Source organism: Nothobranchius furzeri, chromosome 17, assembly GCF_043380555.1.
Source record: "Nothobranchius furzeri strain GRZ-AD chromosome 17, NfurGRZ-RIMD1, whole genome shotgun sequence".
NCBI lineage: Eukaryota > Metazoa > Chordata > Actinopteri > Cyprinodontiformes > Nothobranchiidae > Nothobranchius > Nothobranchius furzeri.
Genome location: NC_091757.1, coordinates 31,552,062 through 31,578,616, shown reverse-complemented (window position 1 = coordinate 31,578,616; position 26,555 = coordinate 31,552,062). Strand labels below are relative to the sequence as shown.

The window sequence follows — 26,555 nt, the reverse complement described above, 5'->3', positions numbered from 1 at the left end:
TATTAATCACAGAGTTACACTGGGGTCCTTTCCTAACAGTTGTGGAAGGGGACAAGTCAAGATAAAATATGCAGTTGTCTGCATAAATGGGCAGCAAGTGAAGACTCAGGAACAGATATGAAACACAAATATTGCTTGAGAGTTCTGCACACACATGGCTCAGTAGTGAAGGAGTCAACATGATCCACAGAGCAAAGTCGAATGTAAATAAATGTAAAAGAAAAGGCTTATTGGAATGTAGAATTTAGCCTGTGGAAGCATGCAAGAATGTTTTTTATGCATCCCGTTGTAGGAGCAGGTTGAACATTTAATCCTGAAACAATGTCTTTTTAACTATACTCACTCTTTTGCACATCTTTCTTCCTCCAATGATGGAGCAATGCATCAGCGTTCTGTCATAGATGGCTAATCACCAACAGCTCTTTAGCCACACAAACCCTCAGCTGCCATTCGCATAATCACAGTTTCCTGCTGTTAACCTCCGGTCAGCTCCACAGGATCGGGCGTGAGGTTAAGCAGCATTAGCTAAGGGCAGCGGGTGCATTATTTATTCATTTATCATCACCTGCCATCAATTCTCTCATTCCCAGACCAGCTTGTTGTGCTGCTGACCAAACAATTGCTAAAGTGTTGCAGCACTTTAAATAGAAATTAAAGAGGAGTTAATCAGGATGAAATTGTGAGCTGTGACTGCGAGTCAATATAATCTCCACTCAGGAGCTGTGCAAGGCCTCCTCTAGAATCCACAGAGACAGACAGTACATGCTGCTGTCAGTTTTTCTCCTTTCAAAAAGGCCAAAGAGGGACTTAGTCTCTGTTTACATTCTGTCCTCCCTCCATACTTCCTGGTTCCAGAGACAATCGTATTTGAGCCCATGGGGTTGCCAAGTCAGCACTAACAAATGCTGATGTACCAGTGATGGCAATTTGACACCGGCCAGCAAAGCACAACAATGTTTAATAAAGATCTTAAAGCCTGGGGCACACTGGAGGCGGATGCGCCGCACTAACAACTAAAAATTATAGTGAAATGTATCTATCTACTTATCAAGTTGTTGTGAATGACTCGTCATCAAAAATCTTCTGGTCCGTATGTGGCAACAGCTGAGAGAAGACTTGTTTGTTATGATACATGGACTGCAGTACCCACATTTGACCACAGGATGTCATTCTTACATCATACACCTTTAAGATTTCTCTTACAACAGTTTCCTTTTCAATTTAATGTTTCATTATCAAGAAACATTGTAACGAAATGTGTTTAAAATGTTTAACTTTAGAAAAAAATCAGTGTTTTACATTAAAATGACACTTTATTTTTTTATGCCTAATTTATTTTATAATAAGAAACTAATCAAAGTGACTTCAGTGTTAAACCAGCTCATATTCAAGATGAACTGTTGATGAACCTTGCATTTATTTCAAATCTATTCAACTTATGATTAAATATTTCTCAAGGTGTAAGGGAGTTTTTAAGCAGCTGTTTCGTTCTATTAAAATAAAACCATAAATGAACGTCTTGCTGCAAGGAAGTGTGAGAGCAGGACTGTTTGATGTCATCATCAGTGGCATCTTCTCTAGGAGGCAGTCCGTCTGGCGCTTCGGCTGGCTGGCTTTGTGTTTCCTCAGCCATCAAAGGAGGAAGAGTATCTGGACAGGTTGGTATGCACGGCTGAGTGACTCATCACACGGCATGATGCATCAAAACCAATTTGTGCCACAGTATTGGACAGTGGCCTTTATCTTTCTGTGTGCTTGTGATGTTTATATATTTCTCCAGTGTTACAGTGAGAACACTGAGGTCAGCCTGAGAAACGTGTGTGTTGAAAGTATTGAGTAAGTGTTGCCTCATTAAGAAGAATCAAATATCGACCGGACAACCTTCCAGCTCTGGTATTTAGTGAAGAAGTGATCATTAGTCTTGTTCTCCATGAGAAGTCTTTTTGCCTGAATCTGTTCTTATTACTTCAGCTAGTGTAAAAATCACTCTTTTAATGAATATTAGGTATTCTGTTGGGCTTTTAAAGGCTGTTGGTGTTTAGAGACAAACTGATTAAACTTTTATTTCAGCACTCGTATCATATGACACTTTTACATTAAGACGTTTCTCAGGCTTTAAAAATGGGAGAACTTTCCAGGAGAGTCTTTGTGGTTCAAATGAGCCTAAGCCTACCTTAGGTTTTGTGACTAGACATAGTCAGAGCTAAGGGGGAAAAATATCGACTGAATTACTATAAAATGCTACTTTGTGTGTTTGTTGAATTGATTTAAGCTTTTCAAGAAGGAATTTCTTCTAAAGAAAATAATGAGCGAGAGAACCAAAACCTTGGCTTGCTGATTAAGACATGAGAAGAAACTCAAACTAATTCATCTTGGATTCCCCTAAAAGCAAACTATGATAGCTCCAGGAATGCACTTTCACTTTAATTTATTTTTGCAAGACACAGCAGTATCGCTAACATTAGCTAAAGCCATATTTACACAGCAGGACTTTTACATTTCAGAGCACGAAACCTACACATGGTAATAAAGATCAACAGTTTTGTCCTACAGTGTGTGGTGTGCAGCAACTGGGCAAATACAACACACTGCACATAAACTGATTTTCCTGGTCAGATGGAAAATCTTGCAAGATGAACGTGACTTTGGAGAGTGCATCGTGCTTTTGTTATCTTGCTTTATGATTGGCTACAGACACTCAACAGGCGATATGTTTGCTTGTCTACGGAAATCAAACCAACATGATTGAAAGCATGGATGTATGATTGTAGTGGTCCCAACATCTTTCTGAATTTACTGGTGTATTCTTGACCAGTGTTGGGCATCTTGCTAGCGATGCATGTTTTCCAAAATGTTTTTAACCGGTTATTGACACCCCTTAACAGTTAACAGCCAGTTAAGCGGAAACCAACCAACAGGAGCGTCATGGCTGACTGACCTGTTGTTGCCGGCCTTGGTTCAGTTTGCTGCGCCATGTTCTGCCAGGCTCAGCGCTTTGATGTGAGGCTTATTAAAGGGTAAAATTTGCAGAATGGGGCTTTAAAGAAACACGATTTGGCCACAAGCACTTTGTTACTTGAATGTGTTTAAAGGTGAACTGAGACACACCGTAGCATAAAAACAGCGGAACAGGACTCCCTCATTACCTTTTAATGGGTTAAAAGCTTTTAAAAGTCGTATTTTCTGAGGTGAGGTGGTGATAAGAACTAATTTGTTGGGTATATTTAGAAAAGTGAACCAGAAAACAGGAGTGGATCTGAAACTAACACTTGCAGCAGTACTGACAAATTCCTGTAGATTTTATTTATTGAAAGAACATTGCAGGTGTGAAAGTACTTTATGCATTAGTTTTCATTACATAAATATTTCATGCTAGTAGTTTCTCTGTGTTCATTAAACATCTTTTTTTAATCCCACAGATCTGCTCCGGTCGACTGAACAAACGACTTGACTCCAACAGAGATACATCTGTCTTCAGTTGACTTGTGGTCTGACTGGACTCACATCAAAGGTACGGCCGCTCTCCTCTCCACAGCTCGTGCCTTCTTTAATCACTTTGTTCAGTTCATCACTGCAGTAATTACATTTCCATTCACCCTTTTCTATGTCTTGCAAATTCAGAACCTAACTTTGTTATCTCTCTTTGGGAGACCTTCGCTTTATTTCTCAGGTACCTTTTATGAATTTAGGATTTTTCCAGCATGCTCTAATTTTAATATTTCACTTGGCTGAATCAAATGAGGTAAAATGATTGTAGTTCTCTTCACAGATTGAAGTGTGTTTTGGAGCAGAATAGCAGAAGGTATTTGTTCTGGTCTAGGATATCTAAAGGCTGACTCAACTGTGTAATTGAACGTTTGAAGTCCGTCACCTGTAGTTAGACACAACCTGAGATACTTAATTGCAATTTAGATGTCTCATATGCTGCAAAGGCTTGTTCGTTTAATTCACGATTTTGCTTTGAAAACTTTCTTGAAGAACTTGGATGGACTACGTGAGAGCTAATTGGAATACCGATCGTTGTTTGCGCTTGTCCTCACAAGAACTTCTTTGAAGCTTTAATGATTTTAGGCAGAACATGACTTTTACTTCAGTCTGTAACTTCTCAGTGCTTTCAATGGTGTAAAAAATAAAAAAGTGATTAAAACGTGAAATGGAAGAAAGAACTACATTACCGGCCTCGTAACCTACATGTTCTTCAGTGCTTTCATCAAACAGGAAAAATGTTCTTTGCACGTGTAAGAATCTTTTGTTGCATGTGTTTGTTTCCACCAAAAATCCCCTCTCAGGGATGCAGTTAAAAGGGATTAAATTAAATATGGATGATAAACAGCAGCTATTTTTCTTTTCTTTAAGCTGTGAAAACGAGCAGCTATAGAATATTTGCACCTTGCTAAGCTGCGCTAATGCACATGGGAGCATTAGCACTCTAATGTCGCTCAGTGCAGCAACAGCTGGAAGCTTAAATTGGAAACTAAGTCCTGGTAACAGTGGATTTTTGTTGTTTTTATTTGAAATAGTTCATGACAGCCAGACGGTTATTAAACCCGCTCCTACTACTAATAGTAACAATAATGACAGTAATACAGCAGTTACAACTTTTTCTTATTTTTGAAGTTTTTTTAACTAATTTGTGCTAAAATAACCCTTCACAGGGTTAATTAAATGTCAGTGAGACCTCCACCGCCCTCTCTGGCCAGAATGTTGCACTTGCAACTTCAGAGTGCCAGTCTGCTCCCTGTTGAACTTGAAGTGAAGTGGAGCTGCCTGGTGCTAGAATCTGGTTCCAGCACGTTTCCTGCATGTTTTAGATGGTGAGCACAATTGATTTGTTTACTTTAGTGATGAACCGCTCCTGTAGAAACTAATGAAGACTGAGGAGACATTTCAGCTTAAGGTGTTAAAAAGGGGAACGCACGGCGAGGAGATAGGTTTCACTTTTGGTTTTTCTAACTGGACTCTAGAAGAAGAAGAAGAAGGAGAAGAAGAAGAAAATATCTTTTCTATAGCGCCTCTCAAGATAAAAATCACGAGGCGCTTCACAAAAACAAAAAATATAAAAATATTTAAAAAATTTAGAAAATGATTAAAAATATATTTAAAATGAGCAAAAAATAGACTATTGTGATAAAAAATGTAAAGAAAGAGAGTGAGTCAGTAGGAAAGAGGGAAATCAGTGGATCCTGAGGAAGGTGGAATAGGTGGGGAGAGCAGAACAAGGAGAGGGTGATGAACGTCACACCAAAGCCAGCTTGAACAGGTGAGATTTCAGCTGCTTTTTAAAGGAGACTACTGAGTCCACTGATCTCAGGCTCAGGGGGAGAGAGGTCCAGAGTCTGGGGGCCACAGCAGCAAATGATCTGTCACCTTTGGTCTTTAGCCTGGTGTGCTGCACAACCAGTAGGCTTTGATCACTGGACCTCAGGGACCTGTTGGGGGTGTAGGGACTAAGAAGATCACCAAAGTATGATGGTGCTAAAAGTAAGCCAAAACCGCAAAGTCTCCATTTAATTATCAAAACAAAACTTTTGTGTTTAGCCATTTCGATACATATTAAATTAATTATAAATTATGCATCAATAGTCTCATGTTTGGGTTATATGTTGATGTTTGACACATCAGCCATGAAGCTTAGCTCAACTTAGCATAAACACATATATCGTTGTATTTCTTAGTTTGTGTATGGATTCAAATAGGTGGCAATATCGTCAAGTGTAGCAAACACAAATGAGTAACATTTCAGTAAAAATTATATTTATTAAAAATACATTTCTTTTATATAAACTTTAGAACCTCTCTTAGAAATGACTCTGACTTTATCACTTAGGTGACCCATGAGCTGATTATTTGACACAATGTCTTCAGAGAAATTTAGGGATTTTAAAACAATTAGAATGGCTGTTTTAAATAGCAATGTGGGGTAACTGCTGGGATACAACATTAGCAGCAGTAAATCCAGCTGGACTGAAGCCAGCAGCACTCTCGTGCCAGCTGGCCCAGCCAGGAAGGACCCGTCCCACCAGTATATGCCTAAAGAAACTCAAGGGCACATTAACTGTTGCTTTATTAAACACTGATAAATGTTTTCATGCTGGAGACAGGCACACAGATGTTTATGACAGGATAAGTTGCTGCTGACTGTTTTAGGTAAAATAAGTTTAGGGTCTAGGTTCGCGTTTCTGGGAGTTTGGCTGAGGATGAATCCAACAGACCTGATTAATAAGGTGACAGAGATTTATTATCAGAGTTTTTTCATTCCAAGCCTTTTAAAGCCATCACTGGATCACTCTGAAGATTGGAGTTGCACTCATCTTTACTGCTCAGCTATTTTTAGTCGAGCATGTGTGCTGAAGTGTGTTTAATGCAAAGTAAAAGTCTTGCAAGTGAAACACGAACACCAAATCTGAGCCTTTTTTTTCCTCTTAATTAGAGATGTTTACGCCTTAAGAGTCCTCAAATTTAACCCGCATGTCTTTGTGGAATTAATTAAACATTTTTCATCTCTTTGATTAATTATCATTCCCTCCACAAATCAAATTCCTGTGCCTGAAAAACTGCCGCCCTGCCCTTGGACTTGAGCTTCCATCACTTAAAGTTAGGGGTTACTGAGTCATGTGTAATTCAGGATGGGGTTAAACATGCTTATGTTTATTATCCCCTTTGACTGGAGCCATTAGCAAAAATCTGTTAAACCAAACAATAAAGAAAAAGATTGTGCTGTCATAGTTATACAGAGGAATTCTTCAGATACCCCTCCCCTTGCATTCGGGGTATTTTAAGAAGGGCCAGGAGGCGGTTTTTAATGATAAGCTGCGGGGCGTAGGTTACATTCTAACCATATTATTCCCCTTATGACTCAGGAAGCAATGACTATGTCACCCCACCAACCCTCCAGAGGCGTGATTCATTAGGGTCTGTCTTCAACCACGTCCAATCAGCACTGTGTTTGGAAATCATCTCATGTGTGGGGAGAACTGTGACTCAAAACGAGGGGGTTATTTCTGCAATGCCCAAGCAGTTTCCATGCACAATATATGGCAAAACAACAAAGCCATGGGTGAACAGAGAAAATAAAACAACAGAAAGTTCTTTCATTGGCATGGATACAGAGTTTGACTTTGAGAAACACAGTCTCTACGGCACACACCACTTGGAGAGGAAGACTCAGACAAGATAAATAAATGATCAGCGTGTAGCAAACATCAAAGAGGGACTGTGTGCTTCAAAGGGAATAAAGCTTCATGCTCACCAGGTCCTATAGCAATGAATGACTACTTTCCATGCACACACACATCAGGATACACACATGGTAATCTGTGTTTCCGTAATCCAGCCTGTTTGAAATTCTAATTGTTGCACCTGCATCGATCCTCGATGCTGTGCCAAACAACCCATTTTACAGTCATTGTCTCAGGGACATCATGAGTGAAATGTGCTTTAGTACAGTTTACACAAGACTGAAGCCTATTCACGTGAGATGATTCCCATGGGTGGGCTCACCACTCGTGGGAGGGGCCAAAGGGGTCGGGTGCAGTGTGTGACGAGTGGTAGTCGAGGGCGGGGACCTTGGTGGTCTGATCCTCGGCTACAGAAGCTGGCTCTTGGCACATGGAATGTCACCTGTCTGGTGGGGAAGGAGCCTGAGATGGTGTGTGAGGTTGAGAGATTCCGACTAGATATAGTCGGACTCACCTCAATGCATGGCTGAAAAATGCTCCTTCCGGTGACTCCCTCATTCTGCTGGGGGACTTTAACGCTCACTTGGGCAACGACAGTGAGACCTGGATAGGTGTGGTTGGGAGGAACGGCCCCCTGATCTGAATTTGAGTAGTGTTTTGTTATTGGACTTCTGTGCCAGTCATGGATTGTCCATAATGAACACCATGTTCAGACATAAAGGTGTCCATATGTGCTCTTGGTACCAGGATACCTTAGGCCGCAGCTCGATGATTGACTTTGTTGTTGTTTCATCTGACCTGCAGCCGCATGTCTTGGACACTCGAGTGAAGAGAGGGGTGGAGCTGTCAACTGACCACTACCTGGTGGTGAGTTGGCTCAGATGGTGGGGGAGGATGCCGGTCAGACCTGGCAGGCCCAAACGTATCGCAAGGGTCTGCTGGGAACGTCTGGCAGAGTCTCCTGTCAGAAGGAGCTTCAATTCCCACCACCGACAGAACTTCCAAAGTGTTCTGGGGGAGGTGGGGGACATAGAGTCTGAATGGACCCTGTTCCGTGCCTCCATTGTTGAGGCAGCCGACCGGAGCTGTGGTCGCAGGATCGTCGGTGCTTGTCGTGGTGGCAACCCCCGAACCCGCTGGTGGACACCGGCGGTTAGGGATGCTGTCAAGCTGAAGAAAGAGTCCTATCAGGTCTTTTTGGTCTGTGGGACTCCAGAGGCAGCTGACGGGTACCGGCAGTCCAAGTGGAACGTGGCTCGGGTGGTCGCCAAGGACAAAACACGGGCATGGGAGGAGTTTGGTGAGACCATGGAGCAAGACTTCCATACGGCTTTGAGGAGATTCTGGTCCACCATCCGGCGCCTTGGGGGTGGGGGTGCAGTGCACTACCAACACTCTCTATGGTGGGGACAGTGTGCTGCTGACCTCTAGTCAGGACGTTGTGGATCAATGGGCAGAACACTTGGAAGACCTCCTGTCATGTTCTGTGTCCCTTTGTTCCCCAGCCCCTTCAGTTCCCAGTCCAGGTTCTCCTTTTGTGTTTCATAGCACTCTCATGTGTCCTTTGTCTGCGTCTCATTTATGTGTCTCTTTGTGTTCCTCATTTGTCCCCTGGTCTTCAGCCTTCCAAATATATCTCTCAGGTCCTGTGTTCCTTTAGTCTTCTCCAGTCACCCCTCTGCAGTGTTTATAGTTTCAGCTTTTCACTTTATTTGTCTCTTTTATATGTTTTGTCCCACCAGTCTTTGTAGTTCACCTTCCCTTTAGAATATTAGTTATGTGGTTGCTTTTCTTGTTTTTAGGTTTTTTCTGAGGTCATGTGAGTTCCCTCCCTGATTAAGTATTGCTTTCACCTGGTCCTCTCCCCACACTCCTGCAGCTCATCTGCCTCCCATTATGCCCCAGTTTATTTAAGCCCTGTCTTGTCTCAGTGTCTTGTCGGCCCATTGTTGTATGTTCAGTGTTGTGTGAGCTTCCTGTCCCGTCCCTAGTTTGTGTTCTAGGTGGGCTTTGGTTCTCATGTTCTGGATTTTTGGATTTTGGCTCCCTGCCTTTTTTTAATTTAATTCTGTTTATCCTACAGTAAAAGGATTTTTTTCTTCATATCCACTCCTGCCTCATGTCATCCTGGGATCTGCATTTTGGGTTCTAACATCCCTCCAAAACGTGACACCTCCTCAATCCCACCAACACGTCTTCCAGTGAGGAAGCAGAGTCTGGGGACTTTGGGTTGGCCTCTCAAATCTCTGGTGCTGAGGTCACTGAGGTGGTTAAAAAGCTCCTCTGTGGCAAGGCTCCAGGGGTGGATGAGATCCGCCAGGAGTTCCTTAAGGCTCTGGATGTTATGGGGCTGTGTTGGCTGACGCGGCTCTGCAATATCGCGTGGACATCGGGGGAAGTCCCACTGGACTGGCAGACCGGGGTGGTGGTCCCCGTGTTTAAAAAAGGGGGCCGCAGGGTGTGTTCCAACTACAGGGGGATCACACTCCTGACCCTTCCTGGTAAAGTCTATTCAGGGGTTCTGGAGAGGAGGGTCCATCGGATTGTTGAACCTCAGATTCAGGAGGAGAAATGTGGTTTTCGTCCTGGCCGTGGAACACTGGACCAGCTCTTTACCCTTAGGGGGATCCTGAAGGGTGCGTGGGAATTTGCCCAACCAGTCTACATGTGTTTTGTGGATTTGGATAAGGCGTTTGACCACGTCCCTCTAGGGGCCCTGTGGAGGGTACTCCGGGAGTATGGGGTACCAGGCCCTCTGATACGGGCTGTTAGGTCCCTGTATGACCGGTGTCTGAGCTTGGTCCGCATTGCAGGCAATAAGTCGGGCTCGTTCCCAGTGAGAGTTAGACTCCGCCAAGGCTGCCCTTTGTCACAGATTCTGTTCATAACCTTTATGGACAGGATTTCTAGGCGCAGCCAAGGTGTGGAGGGCATCAGTTTTGGTGGCCTGGGGATCAGGCCTCTGCTTTTTGCTGATGATGTGGTCCTGTTGGCTTCATCAGAACATGATCTTCAGCTTTCGCTGGAGCGGTTCGCAGCCGAGTGTGAAGCAGCTGGGATGAGAATCAGCTCCTCTAAATCTGAGACCATGGTCTTGATTCGGAAAAGGATAGAATGCCTTCTCCATGTCAGGGATGAGGTCCTGCCCCAAGTGGAGGAGTTTAAGTATCTCAGGGTCTTGTTCACGAGTGAAGGAAAACTGGAGCGTGAGATCGATAGGCAGATTGGTGCTGCATCTGCAGTGATGCGGTTGTTGCACCAGTCTGTCGTGGTGAAGAGAGAGCTGAGTCAGAAGGTGAAGCTCTCGATTTACCAGTCATCTACGTTCTTACCTTCACCTATGGTCATGAGCTTTGGGTAGTGACCGAAAGAACGAGATCACGGATACAAGTGGCCAAAATGAGTTTTCTCCGAAGAGTGGCTGGGCTCCCCCTTGCAGATAGGGTGAGAAGCTCGGTCATTCGGGAGGGGTTCGGAGTAGACCCGCTGCTCCTCCACATCGAGAAGAGCCAAATTAGATGGCTCAGGCATCTTGTCAGGATGGCTGCTGGACGCCTCCCTGGTGAGGTTTTTTGGGCACATCCAACCGGGAGGAGACCTAAAGGTAGACCCAGGACACGTTGGAGGGATTATGTCTCTCACCTGGCCAGGGAACGCCTTGGGATTCCCCTGGAGGAGCTGGCCCCAGTGGCTGGGGAGAGGGAAGTCTGGGCCTTTTGCCTTAGGCTACTGCCCCCGCGACCCGATTCTGGATAAGTGGATGAAAATGGATGGATGGATGGATGGATGAAGCCTAGTTTATGTTTGTGCGTCAGCTCCACGAGGGAGAGATGCACACGCATTAACAGAGATGTTTTTCTCTCTGACTTCTCCGTCTCCTGAGGAGCGTTACAAAGTGATTCCTGCCAAGACAACAGAGGGCGTAGCGCTGTTCTGGGGTGTCCTGTCATGTATCCGGTCCAAGATAGTGTGTTTAAATTGTGTTTTTTGTGTTTCAGATATTTTTTGACATGGACAAATTAGTCCCTCATTCTCCTTCACCTCTTCATGCGCTCGCCACGCTAAACCCACTTTTCCCGTCACTTCCATCCACAAATGTCTCGGCACCGACGCAGAAGCAGAAACACAAACATAAACATAAACTAGGCTTTAACGTCATTATGTGTCAATCAGTCATATCAGTTAAAAAAACTCCTCATGTAAACATGTCAGTCAGAATATTCTGATCCGATACGGCCTGATCGGAAATGTCATTCTGATTGAGAGCTGTGGATTTGTCTAATCATCATTCCGATTGACATTCATGCACACTCTCATTTGGATTGTTGGGGTAAAATAATGCCCACTGCTTATGTGCAACTTCAGCGTGACATCTTTCCGCCTTTGCAGACGCTCAGGACAAGTCAAAAACATGGCGGGAGGTAAACAGGAGTGGTCCACAATGGGGGAAAAACGTAAGTCAACAGACAAAGCTAGAGAATAAGAAAGTAAAAGGCAAGGGGAAAGACGTGCGGACAAGATGGCGTTTGTTTACTTTTTATTCTCTGGGAAAGACAACTCTGCGCATGCTCAACCTTGAATCTGACTGAATGCTTGGTGCATGTATACTCACAGGCTTCTAAAGCAGGCAAACAAATGTTACAGCCGCAAGAAAGACAGCAGAAGGATTTACAGGAAATACTTCCTTCATATACAATTTTACTAAAAATGTCAAATTATTCCTGCATTAACTTTGCAATTCAGTTCAAAGTCACATTGTTGCTATTTGTGGACACCCCGTGTCTCCTATAATCATGTCAGCTCCGAAACAGCATCATTAACCCTCTGGAGGCAGGCGCTGCAGATTTGCAACAGTAAAAACCTACCTATCTGGTTACTCCACATACGTATTTCATGAGCATTTTTAAACTCAGAAGTTCCCCTGAAGGACTTGGTTGTTCGTCCTTTGATCAAAACTTATTTTGAGCCTGAAAGGGCTAATGGTGTTTATGTAGAGAGGCCAAAGTGCCAATTAATGGGTGGGAGATAATTGTTCTTTTCTTCTTTAAACTGTGTTGGCATCTGATAAAAGGCTTCCACATTAGCTTTCCCTAGTAGCTGTGTTGACTCATTAGCTGTACAGATGTTTACACAGAAAAGGGTAGAAAATGACTTAGAGCCTTAATGAAAACCACAAAAAAACTGTTGTCTTCTTTTCTTGCATTTTTTTTGTCTGGTTCTAAGTTCACAAATGATCTGAGAACACAGAGACCTCAAACTGATCTTTTTCATAACTGCTGAGGATACACTGGAGATGGCTGATGGTTCAAAATACCTGAGGAACACAGATGTTTTATTTCTGCGTCTCTTCATTATGTTTCAGTGTACCTCAATCAAAACACGAGCCAATTAGAAGCACCACATGCTATCTCTTTCTTTTCATTTAGCTAATGTTTTCTTGTTTCTCTTTTTCCCTCCCTTTGTTTTTCTTTCCTCTCTTTTTCTTCCAGCTCTCCATTTATGTCGTTTCATCCCTTGGCTTTATTACAGTTGGGGTGATTGTTTTTAACACCTCTCTGCCTGCTTATCTGCTTGGTCCATATTGTTGTGTTATCGTATTTTTTGTGTGCCATCGGCACCTTGATATTGTGCAACCGCTGGTTCTGGATATCAGCGTGCGTGCGTCCGTGTGTGTGTGTGTGTGTGTGTGTGTGTGTGTGTGTGTGTGTGATCCTTTAAGACTCCTGCATGTGTTGAATGTACAAGTGTTTGTATATCAGGGTGCCTATAGATCTGTGCATGACTGTATCCAATGGCAGAGCTTCTCTCCGGTGCTGGATTTGATTTTTCATTTAGGGCTGTAGCATTACTTTAACACTTTTAGATTGCCAAAGAAAATAAAATAAAAACAAGAACATTTGTTTTTTGGATCTGCTGCTTGCATTTCGATTCCCTTTGTTGTTTTTGGAATTGGTGGATTTTGACGTCAATTTGCTTCGCTGATGTTTTGGCAAAAACTACGTTGGATGTAATTGGTTTTACCAAGATAGTTTTGATTACAAAACAAACTGAAACTCCTGAAAGTAAACACACCATCGGCATCCAGCTAAGCTTCCTTATTCATGTATTTGCCATGATGGAGTCGAGTAACAGTGGCTTCCTCGTCTAGTCGCCCTTTGGGAAGAATTTATTCATGTCCTTCCAGGGTTTTGGCATTCAGACTACAGCCAGAGATAAATAACTTTGTTAGAAAAAAAACTAATTTAGTTTATTTTCCCCCTGATATGTATGAAGTTGGTCATAACAGTCATTTGGAACTGGTGCTAGATGCCAGTCATTTTTCCATCTTGGCCAGTGAATAATTCCTAAATTTGACTCATTCTGCCTCATCCCATTCATCCGGCCTGTCAGGTCTGGGTGTCTTTAATGACCTGGTGCCCCTCCTTCCCCTCCTTCTCTTTCCTCCCTTCCTGACTTGGAAGATCTGTCCAACCTCAGCCAAAACCACACATGGAGGACTATGACGTTCGCTCAGCTGCCAGCATCCTGGCCTCAGTGAAGGAGCAGGAGGCGCGCTTTGAGCAGCTGACCCGGGCCCTGGAGGAGGAGCGGCGCAACGTCACCCTGCAGCTTGAGCGAGCCAATCTGCCTCCCAACCCCACCACCAGCCAACCACTGGCATGGCAGCAAATGGTGATGCAGGTAAAAGATGCCAGCACGCTGGCCGGCGATGGCTTGAGATTTTTCAACCACCATCTTGTGCTACCATGTGGCTTCCTCCCTGCTTCTCCTTTCGCAGCGACATCATCCCTCCTCCCTCCTCCCCTCTTCGTTCACATGAGCGAGCTCATTTCATGGTTATATTTGCTCACAATTATTACTTTTATGACTGTTGGAGTTCCGTGTCTGTTTAATTCTCCTGTGATTTGGGAAACATGTTCTTGTTGTTTGAACTCGCTGTCCTGGATGTTGTGCAATAATCTGCTTTTGAGTTACGTCTTACTCTTCTCCGTTCACCCACTGGTCTCTGAAAAAGTCCTTGTTGGATTTGGACTTTGTTCTAGCTCCTGCAAGCATCTGGAGGGCAACTTTCTGCTGTTTAGGAAAACTTTGTTCGTAACCCCAATGGTCAGACCAAATCAAATCCCTTATCTCTGATGGTCTCTTCATTTCTCGTGCACATGTCTCTCTTTTTACTTCTCGTTTTGATCCTGTCGTTGATGAAACCATTTGGCCATACACATGTCTTACACAGCGCAATTTGTTTGAAGCACCTGCTGAGCGTAATGCATTTTCTTTGATTGCGGTAAATGAGACAGCCTCATGTATTATTTATACAGCAACACTTACAAACCTGGAACTGTCTGGACTACATTTGCTCATCTTTGCCTGCACATCTCATTTCATAAACAGGCAGGGCCAGTGTTCATTTTTTAGTGGCATGCTGCCAAATAGGTCTCATAAAAGAAAATAAAGAGGATTATTGAAGAGTATTGCCAGAGAAAGTGAAGTTGTCAGCTCTATTCTTGCAGTAATGGAAATCTACTGTGTATGAGACAGAACATAACAGAGAGGTGTCCTCTTCTCCCCAATGGTAGGAATGCTGCGTCACTGGAACAACATATGAGAGCTACAGCATTGGGTCTTCTAGGGTGCTGTAGAACCCTAGAAGACCCAATATCAGATACAGGCCATTTACCATAGTGTCCGTGTGTAACTTTCTTTCTCCCAGTAATTGCACAAAACAAATATGGCTGCAGCTATCCAATATACTTTGAATATTGTTAATTAATTAATTAACTAAGTAGTGATTATGCTTGTCCAAATTTTGATACCATCAAACTTCCTCCACATTTCACCATGGTGTACAGTGTTACCATGACTAATTAAAACAGTGGCATTACCAATCTGTTGTCTTGGACCTTCACTGTTCAGAGACTTAATAGCAGACACTAATACTGAAACAGAAACAACATAACACACATCAAATTAACCTCTCTTATTTAAACAAACACAGCTTATAAAAACTTTTTTTGCTAGACAAACCAGCATGTTTACTTTTCCGCTTTAACATTGCACGCTATGGACCGACTACCGTTCCTGCGGTGCTGAAAACCTGCTCCGGTTGTGAGCTTGTGGCACGGACACACAGGCTTTCAGGCCAGTCGTGATATCTGGGGGAGACGCCTGGCAGCATATTTCCACCAGAGAAGTGATTCATCGTCTCCTTGAATCACAGGCTCCAAACAGGCAGTTGTTTCTGCTTCGGCTTGTTCCCCTGCGATGCCAGCAGGACATGTATCTCTTGCCGTCACCTATTTAATTTTTAATTTTTTTGCACAATTTACAAATTGCCTCATCAGTGTTTACCAGCTCTCCTTTATTGTTTGCTTGGAACCCGAAATAGTCCCAAATAGAAGTTGTGTTCTTTGTTGACACCAAGTAAGGTAGTGCGACCTGCCATCTTCTCCCTGTCTCTCTTTCCTCAGCGCTGTCACATCATGACATTACGTTCACAAACTCTATGGAGCGTCTCTAAAAGTTGGCAAAAACGTATTAAACTATTTTAGGCAAAAAGTAAAATTCATCCACAAATCAATTTAACACAATAAATGCATTTTTTATATCTAATCCTTATCTTCTGAGCGCACTGCATTTTTACATGACGGTACTGACACAGACAGAGATGCTACTTTTAAACACTGGCTGTATACGGTAATAGCACCCAAGCCTAGTAGTCACATGTACTATGTGAGTTGTTCTTAACTTGCACTCAGATCCATGCACTTTTGTGGACATGGTTGTATAAAGACAGAGAATTACCCTAAATGCTGTTCGATCCCAAACTCTGTTGCTTATTAAAAAGAACACGTAGATATTAGGAAAACTCAATACTACTGTTCAGGCTATCCAGACTGACGCATCTCTGTATGACTTGTTTTCCATCTAAAGATGCTACATCTGCTGGTGCGTGACAACTGATGGTTTTCACAGCAAATACTGTTGTTTGTGCAAGGATGCTGATGTTGTGATGTAGTGGTGAAATAATCAGGTTGTCCCCGTGGAGCACTTCACATGTTTCATGTTTAGATGAAACATCAAGGTTGGTCAGGGTGAGGGTTGATGTAGCTGTTCTTGCTGCTTTTCACATCCCTCTCATGTGAATTTCCTTTGCATCGAAGCTCCTTGCGTGAGGACTTTATGCTTCTGCGTGACTGACAGTGCTTTAATACTCTTTATACCCATGATTTAACTCCCAGATCGTTCTCAGATTCCCCACAGCCCTGGCCACTGGTAAACTAGGATGTCAGCTGTGGTAATTGGTACCACTGAAGAAACTCATTTTACTTCACTTTCAAATGTCATGTCATCTGAAATTGAACACACAATTGAGTAAGGAGGAAAGCTGGAAGGGGTTGCTGAATATTTGTCCCACGAGACCCACTTCAGTTACACACAGACTGTATTAGAGGGGGGAAAGGCATCAGGTTGTTCTCCACACACACACACACACACACACACACACACACACACACACACACACACACACACACACACACACACACACACACACACACACACACACACACACACACACTCTTAAGGCTGCATGATGGATTAAGAAGGACCAGGAATCAGTAACTGATGGTTTAGATTCACAACCCCGGTGACAGACTCAATGAGGTCGGCCATTATTTAAAGCTGAGGTCACGGAAGAAAAAGGGAAGTAAGTCTGATTGATTAATAGGGTTTGATGAAATTAGACAACTAATGAGCAGGCTGGTCTGAATGGCGCTGCTCTACCCGGTGCTCACCTCTAAACGGACTATAGGTCTAAACATCAGTGAGCACCTAACACTTTTGTCCATCTTTATTATTATTATCAGCTCATTAACACAGGCAGCTTGTGTAGCAGCGAATAAAAACAATCCAACTTATCTTCATGTTCAAGCTTTTGTCTCTTTATGTTCCGATTGTTGTTCTCAACGTGTTTCTTTTTGTTTGTTCATTCTAGTGCATAGCTTTGAACAGAGGTGTGATGACTCACCTCCCAGAGGCACTGGATAGCCACCAAGGAGGAGAATTCATGGTTGTGCTTTGTTGAGAAAAGCCAGGAACAATGCTGTCAGACAATCCGTTAGCTTGTCTGACGAAATGATCTGTATAGATTCAGTGACGTGGACCAAAGGAGCCTTAGAAATCCACATGTGAGCGCTCACACGCTAAGATCACAACCTTTCTTCATTTAATATCATGGTGGCCTGTGGTAATTGATTTTAGCCAGAGGGAGCACTATCAGCAGGGCTTTGAAAGGTCAAGTGGTGAATGGTGACAGTTCTGTGTGTAGAGACTGGCAGACAGCACTCAGGACACCTCGTCTGTTCAGAGCTAAAACAGTAGGTGACCTCATTTCACCAGACTGCTAATCTATCTGCCCACTTCTGCTGCCCAACACATTCAAAGATACCAGTTTGAAGCACTTACGAGGTGTGTGAGCTTTCTTTCTCACCCCCCCCCCCCACCCCCACCCACCCACCCCCACACACACACACACTTTTTCCAAGGTCAAGTTTTGACCCCTGCACTTTTTACCGTCCAAAAACAATATTATGCTATATTAAATAGACACTGGTTGAGCTCTGGGACCAAGCGGAAAACAACTGCTTGTGTTGAAGCCTGTTTCCCATCAGGACATACTGTAAGGATCCCCCCCCCCCCAGTCCTCATGCCAGTTGTCCCCCTCACTTCTAAAGTGAAAATTACATTCATGCACAGTGGGATAACCTTGAACAGAAGTATCATACTTTACTGTAATAAAACTAAATGTGTTAAATATTTTCACGAGAAAACCGAAATGTAACCACTATTCTACTTCATAAATATGACCAGTTATTATAGTGTTATCGTTATAATAGCGGGGGGTATTTATAGCCGGATCTTACGGGAACAAGATCCGAGCACTGTCTTATTTTGAAAGGACCGTTCCGGCAACTGTCTGCTAGGTTCGGCAACTCACGCAACCAACCTGTGCAATACGCAGGGTTCGAATAGCGGGTGAGCCAAAGGGAGCCCGGCTCACCTGAAAGGGTGACAGGCTCCCCTGGAAGCCCTCAACTTCCACACGGGGGGGGGTGGAGCCCAAAATAGATCCTGGTTCTACTTATATTACATTGTCTACGTGGAGTCTCTGGGGATTATTTTGAGCTGAGGTGCAGAGCTCTGATCGTTGTGTCTGATGGGTTTTGCTGCTGCGGAGCAGAGCACTTCATCTGTTTTGTCGTCTGGTGACCTCACCGCTCTGGTGCGGCCGGGGCACAGTGCGCACTCCACTATTTTTGTGGTCAGTAGATCTTTTTGAACTGCAGTTCAAAGTTAACTCATGAGGTGAAAAACTATGAAGCCAGGAAGCAGTTTTTCTTTAGGATTGAGAGGAGATGCAGGAAGATAATAAACAAAGGACAGAAAACAAGTTAAATAAAAAACAAGAAAACAAAACAAAGTGTTTGAAAAGGAAAATTTCAGCAGATTTATCCCACTACATGTTTTTCACTTTCTATGGCAATAAATTATAAGCTTGATATAATTCAGATCTCTTTCAAACCTCAGTCCCTTGCAGGACCGTAAGGCGTTTCGCCTGCAGGCACACCAGTGAGTTTGCGGCCGCTGTGCAGGGGGAGGGGGGAGAGAGCTGAAGCAGGGGAACAGTAAAGATGCAAAAACCACCATTGTTAAGAGAGATGTGTGTTAACTTTGAAAATGTGGGCGCAATTTTCAATTAGTTGCCAAAAACTCCAGCAAACCGTGTGTGTTCCGGCATCTGCTTTGCCTTTAGTGAACTTTGGTTTGACATCAGTATTTGCATTCCGGGAACGTTTGATTTACAAATTAAGCACTGTATATTAGTATGAATGTTCTGATGCAAAAGCATTCATAAAGTATGACAACACAACGTATTGCCATTAGCCATCATGCAGCATGCAGCGACAGGGCAGTAACTGGAGAACATCTTTCTCTGGTTAAACTTTAGGAAAAACCTGGTAGAAAAATGGAGATGTTCAGAATCTGTGACCTTTCAAAACCATGCTGCACCTTGAAAGTGGCCCAGTATACACTTCTTAGAAAAGAAAACTTGGGAACATTTCCTGCCCTATAAATATTACAAAATGTTTGAGGCTGTGATTCTGTATTCAGTGGGCTGCTGGTGATGCAGAAGCATGCCATATGCCTTTGTTCCAATGCTGTGGGAAGGTTTCAAAGGTTGTGAGCTTAGGCAGAGGGAACAGTGGATCTTTTTATCTGTGCTGCTGTCTGTGCTGAAGATATAAAACCCTTGGCCCTGCAGTCACACCACAGTACCCAACCAGCAATCGCTCCATCCTTACTCCACCCACTTTCATCCACACAACCCACTGCCCCAATGCCCTGTTTTCGAACAATGGATACAAAAGGCTGAGGGTGCTATGGCGACAGAAGTTCTGTCCCTCCAATGCCAGGGCCAGGCACCCCGTACCCTCGTAAATCACCTGCGTAACAATGAGCTTTAGTGTAGCTTGGCCTCTCTTTTTATCATCTTGTTTTCTCTTTTGCTATGCTAAGAACTTTAGCTTGTTATAAAACCCTTAATTACATTGTTAAGAAAGTGTTTTTGTTTTTTGTTGAAAACCACACTGTTTCCATATTCCTCAAACAACATTATGTTTTTTTTATTGTTGGGCAGGCTGTAAAAATAAAAAATCTGAATATAGTGGTCACTTATTATCTTTACTTTTTGCCTGATGTTATTACAGTTTTTAAAAATTCAGTTTCAGTTCGATTAATTTTATTTATACAGCACCAAATCATGACAAGACTCGTCTCACGGCGCTTCATACATCAAACATTCCAGTACAGGTCAGTTCATTAAGCCAATCAGTAAAAAGTTTCCTATATAAGGAACCCAGCAGGTTGCATCGAGTCACTGACTAGAGTCAGAGACTTTACAGCAATCCTCATACTAAACAAGCATGTAGCGACAGTGGAGAGGAAAACTCTCTTTTAACAGGAAGAAACCTCGAGAGGATCCTGGCTCAGTACTGTAGAGTCCACTGCAAATTGATTGATTAAACGAGTGTTCCAGACCTTTAATAATGTCTCCTCAGGAGCCCTCTCCTAATATTTCTTTTAAACAGTTTCTTTTATTTCATGTTATTTTCTCTGAATTATCAAGGTGTTGTCATCAGATCCAGATTGTTGCTTCAATAATTGTGTGAATAACCAAATTCTTTTGCTTTTTCTAGGACTTTATTTGATAGAATTAGTATTTTTTTTGTTTCTCCAGTCACACTTCTCATTCAAAAGCATCGAGTCTGTTGCCCAGAGGGCATTGCCAACATGATGACCAAAGGCTTGCTACTGTCTGAAAATAGCTGAAGTGAAGCTGTGTGTGTGCGTGCATGCGTGCGTGCGTGTGTGTGTGTGTGTGTGTGTGTGTGTGTGTGTGTGTGTGTGTGTGTGTGTGTGTGCGTGTGTGTGTGTGTGTGTGTGTGTGTGTGTGTGTGCTCTGTCTTTTCGAACCCCAGTGAGTCATGGTGGATGGCTGCTTATACTGTAGTATTAATTTCCCGATGCACCAGTTTCAGGAACTAGCAGATTGCCAGATCAGAGGAGAAAGTATTTGTATTTTTAGGAAAGTATTTAGGTTTATTTACCTTGCTGACAGTTTTGACCACTCCTGTGGTCTTCATCAGAGCTAACGGCTGTGTCACTTCCGTCTTCGAAAGGTAAATAAACCTTTCCCGTGTAAAAAAAAACAACCTAAAATGCAATTAGAAGAAACACACAGAAGGAATATTCAAAAGAAGAGGAGAAAGTTGCTTCAGACAATGGGATTTGGACTCTTATTTCCTGATTTTTGGACATCTCACCGTCAATTGGATAACAGCAACGTGACTACCACTGACTTTGTTTGCTCTGCAACTTTCATGTTTTATCTCCACAAATAACACCGGTGGTTAACAGGCTTCTGCAGAGCCTGATGAGCTGCTGCAGAGGTGACTCAACCACTGAATCTAGTGTGTTTGACCAGAGAAATCACTAAAATGTGCTGAATACCGGCCCTCGAGGACCGAACTTGAATAGCCTTACTGTACGGTGCGGTCTGTTGGAACAGCATGAGAGAGAGAGAGAGAGAGAGAGAGAGAGAGAGAGAGAGAGAGAGAGAGAGAGAGAGAGAGAGAGAGAGAGAGAGAGAGAGAGAGAGAGAGAGAGAGAGAGAGAGAGAGAGAGAGAGAGAGAGAGAGAGAGAGAGAGAGAGAGAGAGAGAGAGAGAGAGAGAGAGAGAGAGAGAGAGGACTCAGTAAAAGAGGTGGGGGGCAAGAGGGTGCTGGACTATGTGTCACACCCATCGACATATATATCACACCCCCTGCAGAACGCCCTGTTTGCTCTGCGCTACTTACATTTTCTCTAACACACATTCTCTCTTTGTGCGCTCATAAATGAACACTTAGGCTAAACATCTGAAAGGAACTGCCTAAAGCAGAACGTTACGGGCAACATGGAGGGCTTCTGTAAGAAGTCCAAACTGATTACAGGGCTTGGTCTAGTCCGAGACCAAACTTTAGCTAAGTTAAACAGGATCACAACTTTGTAGCTGAACACAAGCTGTTCTTCAAAGCCCCGGTTTAATTATCCCCATGAGTTTAACATACCTGTGTGATGTTTTTACTGCATGACTTACAAGCATGTAAATGGTGAACAAATGAGGACCAGGAGCATCTCTGCGGCTTGTTTTGGGGTTTTATTTTATGAGGAAATGCACACTTACTGCTCAGTAACACTGCATAAAATTTAAAGTACTCACTTGGTCAAAGTGCTGACAGCAAGACAAGTGTTTTCAATCTTACTCCAGTGTTTGATTACCAGGAATTTCAGTTCTAAATAAGCACGGAAAGATAATGATTATGAATCACATGTTTGTGTGGACACCTGAGCTTAAAACGCTTGCACAAATATGCAAATAGGGGTGGGCGAGCTGATAATCCACAAACTGAAAAGAAGAATCTTTACCTTTCAGCTGAGTACCTTTATTAGGATTAACTCACTTCTTTGTTTGAGGAGACACAATGAAACCTGCTGTAAGTCAGCTGTGTGCTATGGAAACAGAAACTCAGTATGTGCTTTATTTGCAGCAGGGTTGCATCTTCTCAGCTGACACGTTACAGCCATGAAGTCGGAAAGGTCTACTGACTTGGTCAGCTCTGGCATTGCCTGAGGGTGAGTCACACTGCACATCTGGACAGACCGTTAAAAGACTGGACCTCACATGTTCATGTGACTGGGTGCAGCACATTCACCTGATCTTAGAAACTAAATCATTTTAAGCTGTAAAAAGATGCAGGTATGTGCACATACATATTAGTAAGTGACTACAAGCTTTGCAATAAAAGTTAGATTGTAGTGTGCCAGAAAGCTACAAAGTCTGTGTAATAGGCTTGGGCAGAATCCAAAAATTATTACCGTTTAACTACCTCCAAATTTCCCCACGGTGTTAAGTTAAAGTCCCATTATCATCACGCACTGGTTGCCATGTTCTGTGTCCCTTTGTTCCCCAGCCCCTTCAGTTCCCACTCCAGGTTTTCCTCTTGTGTCCCATTATTATCCCCAGCCCTCTGTAGACTTCCCTCAGGTGTCTTTCTAATCATTCCCCATTCCTAATCGATCTTTATTTAGTCCTCCTTATCCGTCTAGTTATTAGTTGTTTATTTTTGGCCCTCAGTCTTTAGGTTTAGTTTTGTGTTTTATAGTTTTAGGTTTATCTGCCCTCCTCTGGTTCTGTTCCCCATTTAGATAATTGTATTCACCTGATTTCCCTCCAACCCTCACCCCACACACCTGCTGCCTGTTTCCCTAATTGCTCCTCTCTGTTTATAAAAACCTTGTCTTGTCACTCTGTCTTGTCGGTCCATTGTTGTCGTCAGCGTGTTTTGTTCCCCCGTGTAAAATCTGAGACTGCTGCCTGTTTTTGTGACTCCTGAACTTGTTCCTGTTTTCTGGATACCTGGCTTGACTTCCTGTCTGTCATTTTTTGGATAAAGACTTCCAAATAAAGGATTCTGCCCTTTTTTCAATTACTCCTGTCTCATGTCATCTGGTGCTCTGCATATTGGGTCCTCCTAATCTGAACGTGACACTGGTGGAATTACATCTCCATATTTGACCCATCCCCGTGGGGATAGTTGAGCTGCAGCAGTGGCTACGCATGGGAACTATTTAGTGCTCCAACCCTCCATCCAACTCTTTAAAGCTATGTGTCAAGCAGGGAGGCACTGGGTCCAAATTTTCAAGGTTTTGGTATGACCCAACTGGGATTTGAACCCCAGTCCCAGGACAGACACTGTAGCACTAGGCCACTGAGAAGATAACTCATTTAAAAATGATGACTTGAGCCTTGAGCGGAATTACTAAACTGTTGATTTGGGCCTTCATTGTTCAGAAACTGAATAACAAACACTATTTCTCAAACAATAAAAACATAATACACGTAAAATTAACAACTTTTAAAAAAATGCAGCTTATAAACTGATTTCGAACCAGAAATACTCCCAAACTGCAGACTTTTTGTTCTTTTAAGACACCAAGTCACTTGATGCGTGAGCTGCCATTTTTGTCCTCGTCACTCTCAGTGTGTCACCTCCACGCTCACGTAATGACATCTTGTTCATAAACTTTATGGCATGCCTCCAAAAGTTTAAGAAAAACTGAAAATTCAACCACGTATCTGTTTTATCCATTAAATAACTTTTACTTTTTTTTCCCCTTTAATTTTTGTCTAACACCGGCTGCATATGGTAATATCGCCCAAGCCGATTGTTTAAACACATAGCTATCTTGTGATGCATTTGCAAAATCAAAAACTGTATCCTTTGTCAAATTAGAAAAACAAAGAGAACAAAAATAAGGGATTTCCATCGCTGAGTCTGGTACTGTCGGGTCTGGTTATCTACGATTTTCAGGCTAGCATTTCGCAGTTTGGGCCATTACGTGGGCAGGCGGGGTCAAACGAACCGTCATGCACAATTTTATAAGTTGTGCAACTATTCAGTATTTTTGTGTTGCAACAAATGGTCTACAGAGCCAAAGACAAAAGCAAAATGCTTATCACAGCCTCCACAGGTGTCTCCAGAGTGCAGTCACCGAGTCCAGAGGCCTGCCTCGGATATAAATAGCATCCAGCACGTCATAGAAACTTGGTGTATTTCTCCCATCTGAAAAAAAAAAAAATATATATATATCCAACTCCGGCTGTTTCTGTCCTTAACTTTTCAATATTGGGCTATTAATTTCTTCATCTTGGCCCGACACTCTGCCAACGTCTGCTCTGATCCTTCGGCTGCAACTCGCTGAGAAAAAAACTTCCTTACAGATCCATCTAGCTCCCCCTGTGGACTCGCACGATGATGGTGAGAAATGTATGGAATTCTGAAGGTGGCCAAAACTTGCTGCTACTTGCTGGCATTCACATTCAAGTACAACTAACAAAAAAGACAAACAACAAAACTCTGTTTGTTTTGCAAGTAGTGACATATTTCTGTCAACCAATCAGTGGACTGTTTTGTTACTCCGCCCTAACCGAACCACTCCAGAAATTTCTGGACCTACAACAGAAGGGGGCCAAAAAAGTCCTGTGACTGGCGCAGTCTGGGTAGGTTGCTTGGACCGGTTTTAAAATTGGAACAGAAAAATTAGCAATCTGATCCTTCCCATTCCATGCCAGAACGGTTGATGAAAATGAGCCATTAGAAAATCCAGTTTGTAATCGAGGCAAGAACCTCAACAATCAGAGTTTAGGGACATCATCAAAAGAAAAAGTTTGCTTGTGAAATTTAACAACTTTTCACAGAGCCAAGCTGTTAAGTTTGTCCTTCACAGAGAAAGTCCCTGTAAGCTTGTGCAGCAAATCTGTCTGAGCATTTTCATTCCTGCAACATTAAAACTAAAAATACAAGCCTTTAATCTGAAGGACGCCATTTAAAAGGAGCTTTATTTTTCCAAATTAGCTGTTTGGTAAAACAAAAGCTTCCAATAGATGGAACTGAAATCCGCTGCATCGCTGATGAGCCATTTATCAAGAGGAAATAAACATGATAGTGAAAGTCATTTGGATAAAACCTTTTTGTGCCATTATTAGAATAAACAGCATGTCAGAGCAGACCATTGTGTTCAGTAGTGTTTAATTTGTCATTTTAATTCAACATTGTCTGATTGATTTAAAAAAGAAACCAAAATCTAGCGTGGCAAGCCAGACTAAATAAATATATTATTTAGTCTGGCAACGCTCCATTGACGGCTCTCGGTCATGAGGCAGGTTCTACCGTTGTCTTTCAAACGATCTCCGCATGGTAGAGGACAATGAACAATGTGACATACTCACCACAACGGATGTCGATAAACGAGGCGGTCTGCTGTTTAAGTAGGTGAACATACATCCTTTTTTCTAAAAAAATGAATGCATCTTTCTGCTCCTGATTCTAATAAAGTCCACGTCCAAATAGTCCAAAGTTTAAGTAAAAACATTTTCAAATGAGCTGTCGCCATCTTGTTCCACTATGTTGCATCATCCCGCCCACCAGACAAATATAGGGCCCTGATTGGCCCACAAAGCGAATAAAGCGCTGTGATTGGTTCGCAAAGCAGATAGAGCGCTATGTTTGGCCCACCATTGTGGACCAATCACTGCTCTCTATGTGTTTGACAACCCTCTAGAATGCTGTGATTAGCCAGCCAGAATGCTGCTAGGGGCTGCGGAGGTTCCAATGGAGCGTTCCTAGACCAAACTTTGCAAAGCAAGAATTTGGTCTAGTTCACTAGGCTAGCCAATCATGACTTTTCTTTCTTTTTTGAATATTTTGTGGGTTAATTTGTTAAGAATTAACTTTTCTAAAAAGAAATACTAATGAGAGAAAAATAATTCTGACGAAATGTCATCAGACTCTCTGAAGTGTGTCAGTATTATTTACATGATCATACACTACGTGTAACTTCAAACTACAGGTATTTTGTCCCTCATTATTTCTTCCTTGGTGCTTTTTTTCTGTTCCTCGCTGCTTCTGCCATCATTAATGGAAGTGAAAGAACGGGATGTTAACAGATGTAGCTTCACTGGAGGTCTCTGGCTGTCTTGTTGCTCATCATTAACCTCTCTAACATCTGTTTCACACCACAAACCTCAACAGATCAAATCTGACTACAGCGCCTTTAATACAGCTCCAGGATTATTTACACAGCATGTGGATTCACTCTGCTGGCCCAAATGTGTCTTCTCAGTTTTATTTAGCCTGATTGTTTTCGGTGTTGCTCTGAGATGGTTGGTCTCTCGCTGTCCCGTCCAAAGAATATGTTAGTCTACTGCGGGGGTCG

General features: G+C 42.8%; 1 protein-coding gene across 10 annotated transcripts in view; it reads left to right on the top strand.

The window, feature by feature from the left end:
- The window catches only part of arvcfb (ARVCF delta catenin family member b), a 364,725-nt gene that overhangs the window by 157,475 nt on the left and 180,695 nt on the right, over positions 1-26,555 (top strand). For 7 of the 10 annotated variants that reach the window (XM_070546410.1, XM_070546409.1, XM_070546408.1 and 4 more), the window contains exons 3-5: positions 3,420-3,511; positions 12,668-12,712; positions 13,640-13,859. In XM_070546410.1, the coding sequence (XP_070402511.1) occupies positions 12,678-12,712; positions 13,640-13,859 (255 nt within the window). In that variant the 5' untranslated portion in view covers positions 3,420-3,511; positions 12,668-12,677. The remainder of the gene's footprint in view (positions 1-3,419; positions 3,512-12,667; positions 12,713-13,639; positions 13,860-26,555) is intronic. The other 3 variants (XM_054731269.2, XM_054731267.2, XM_054731259.2) reach the window with 2 other exon arrangements.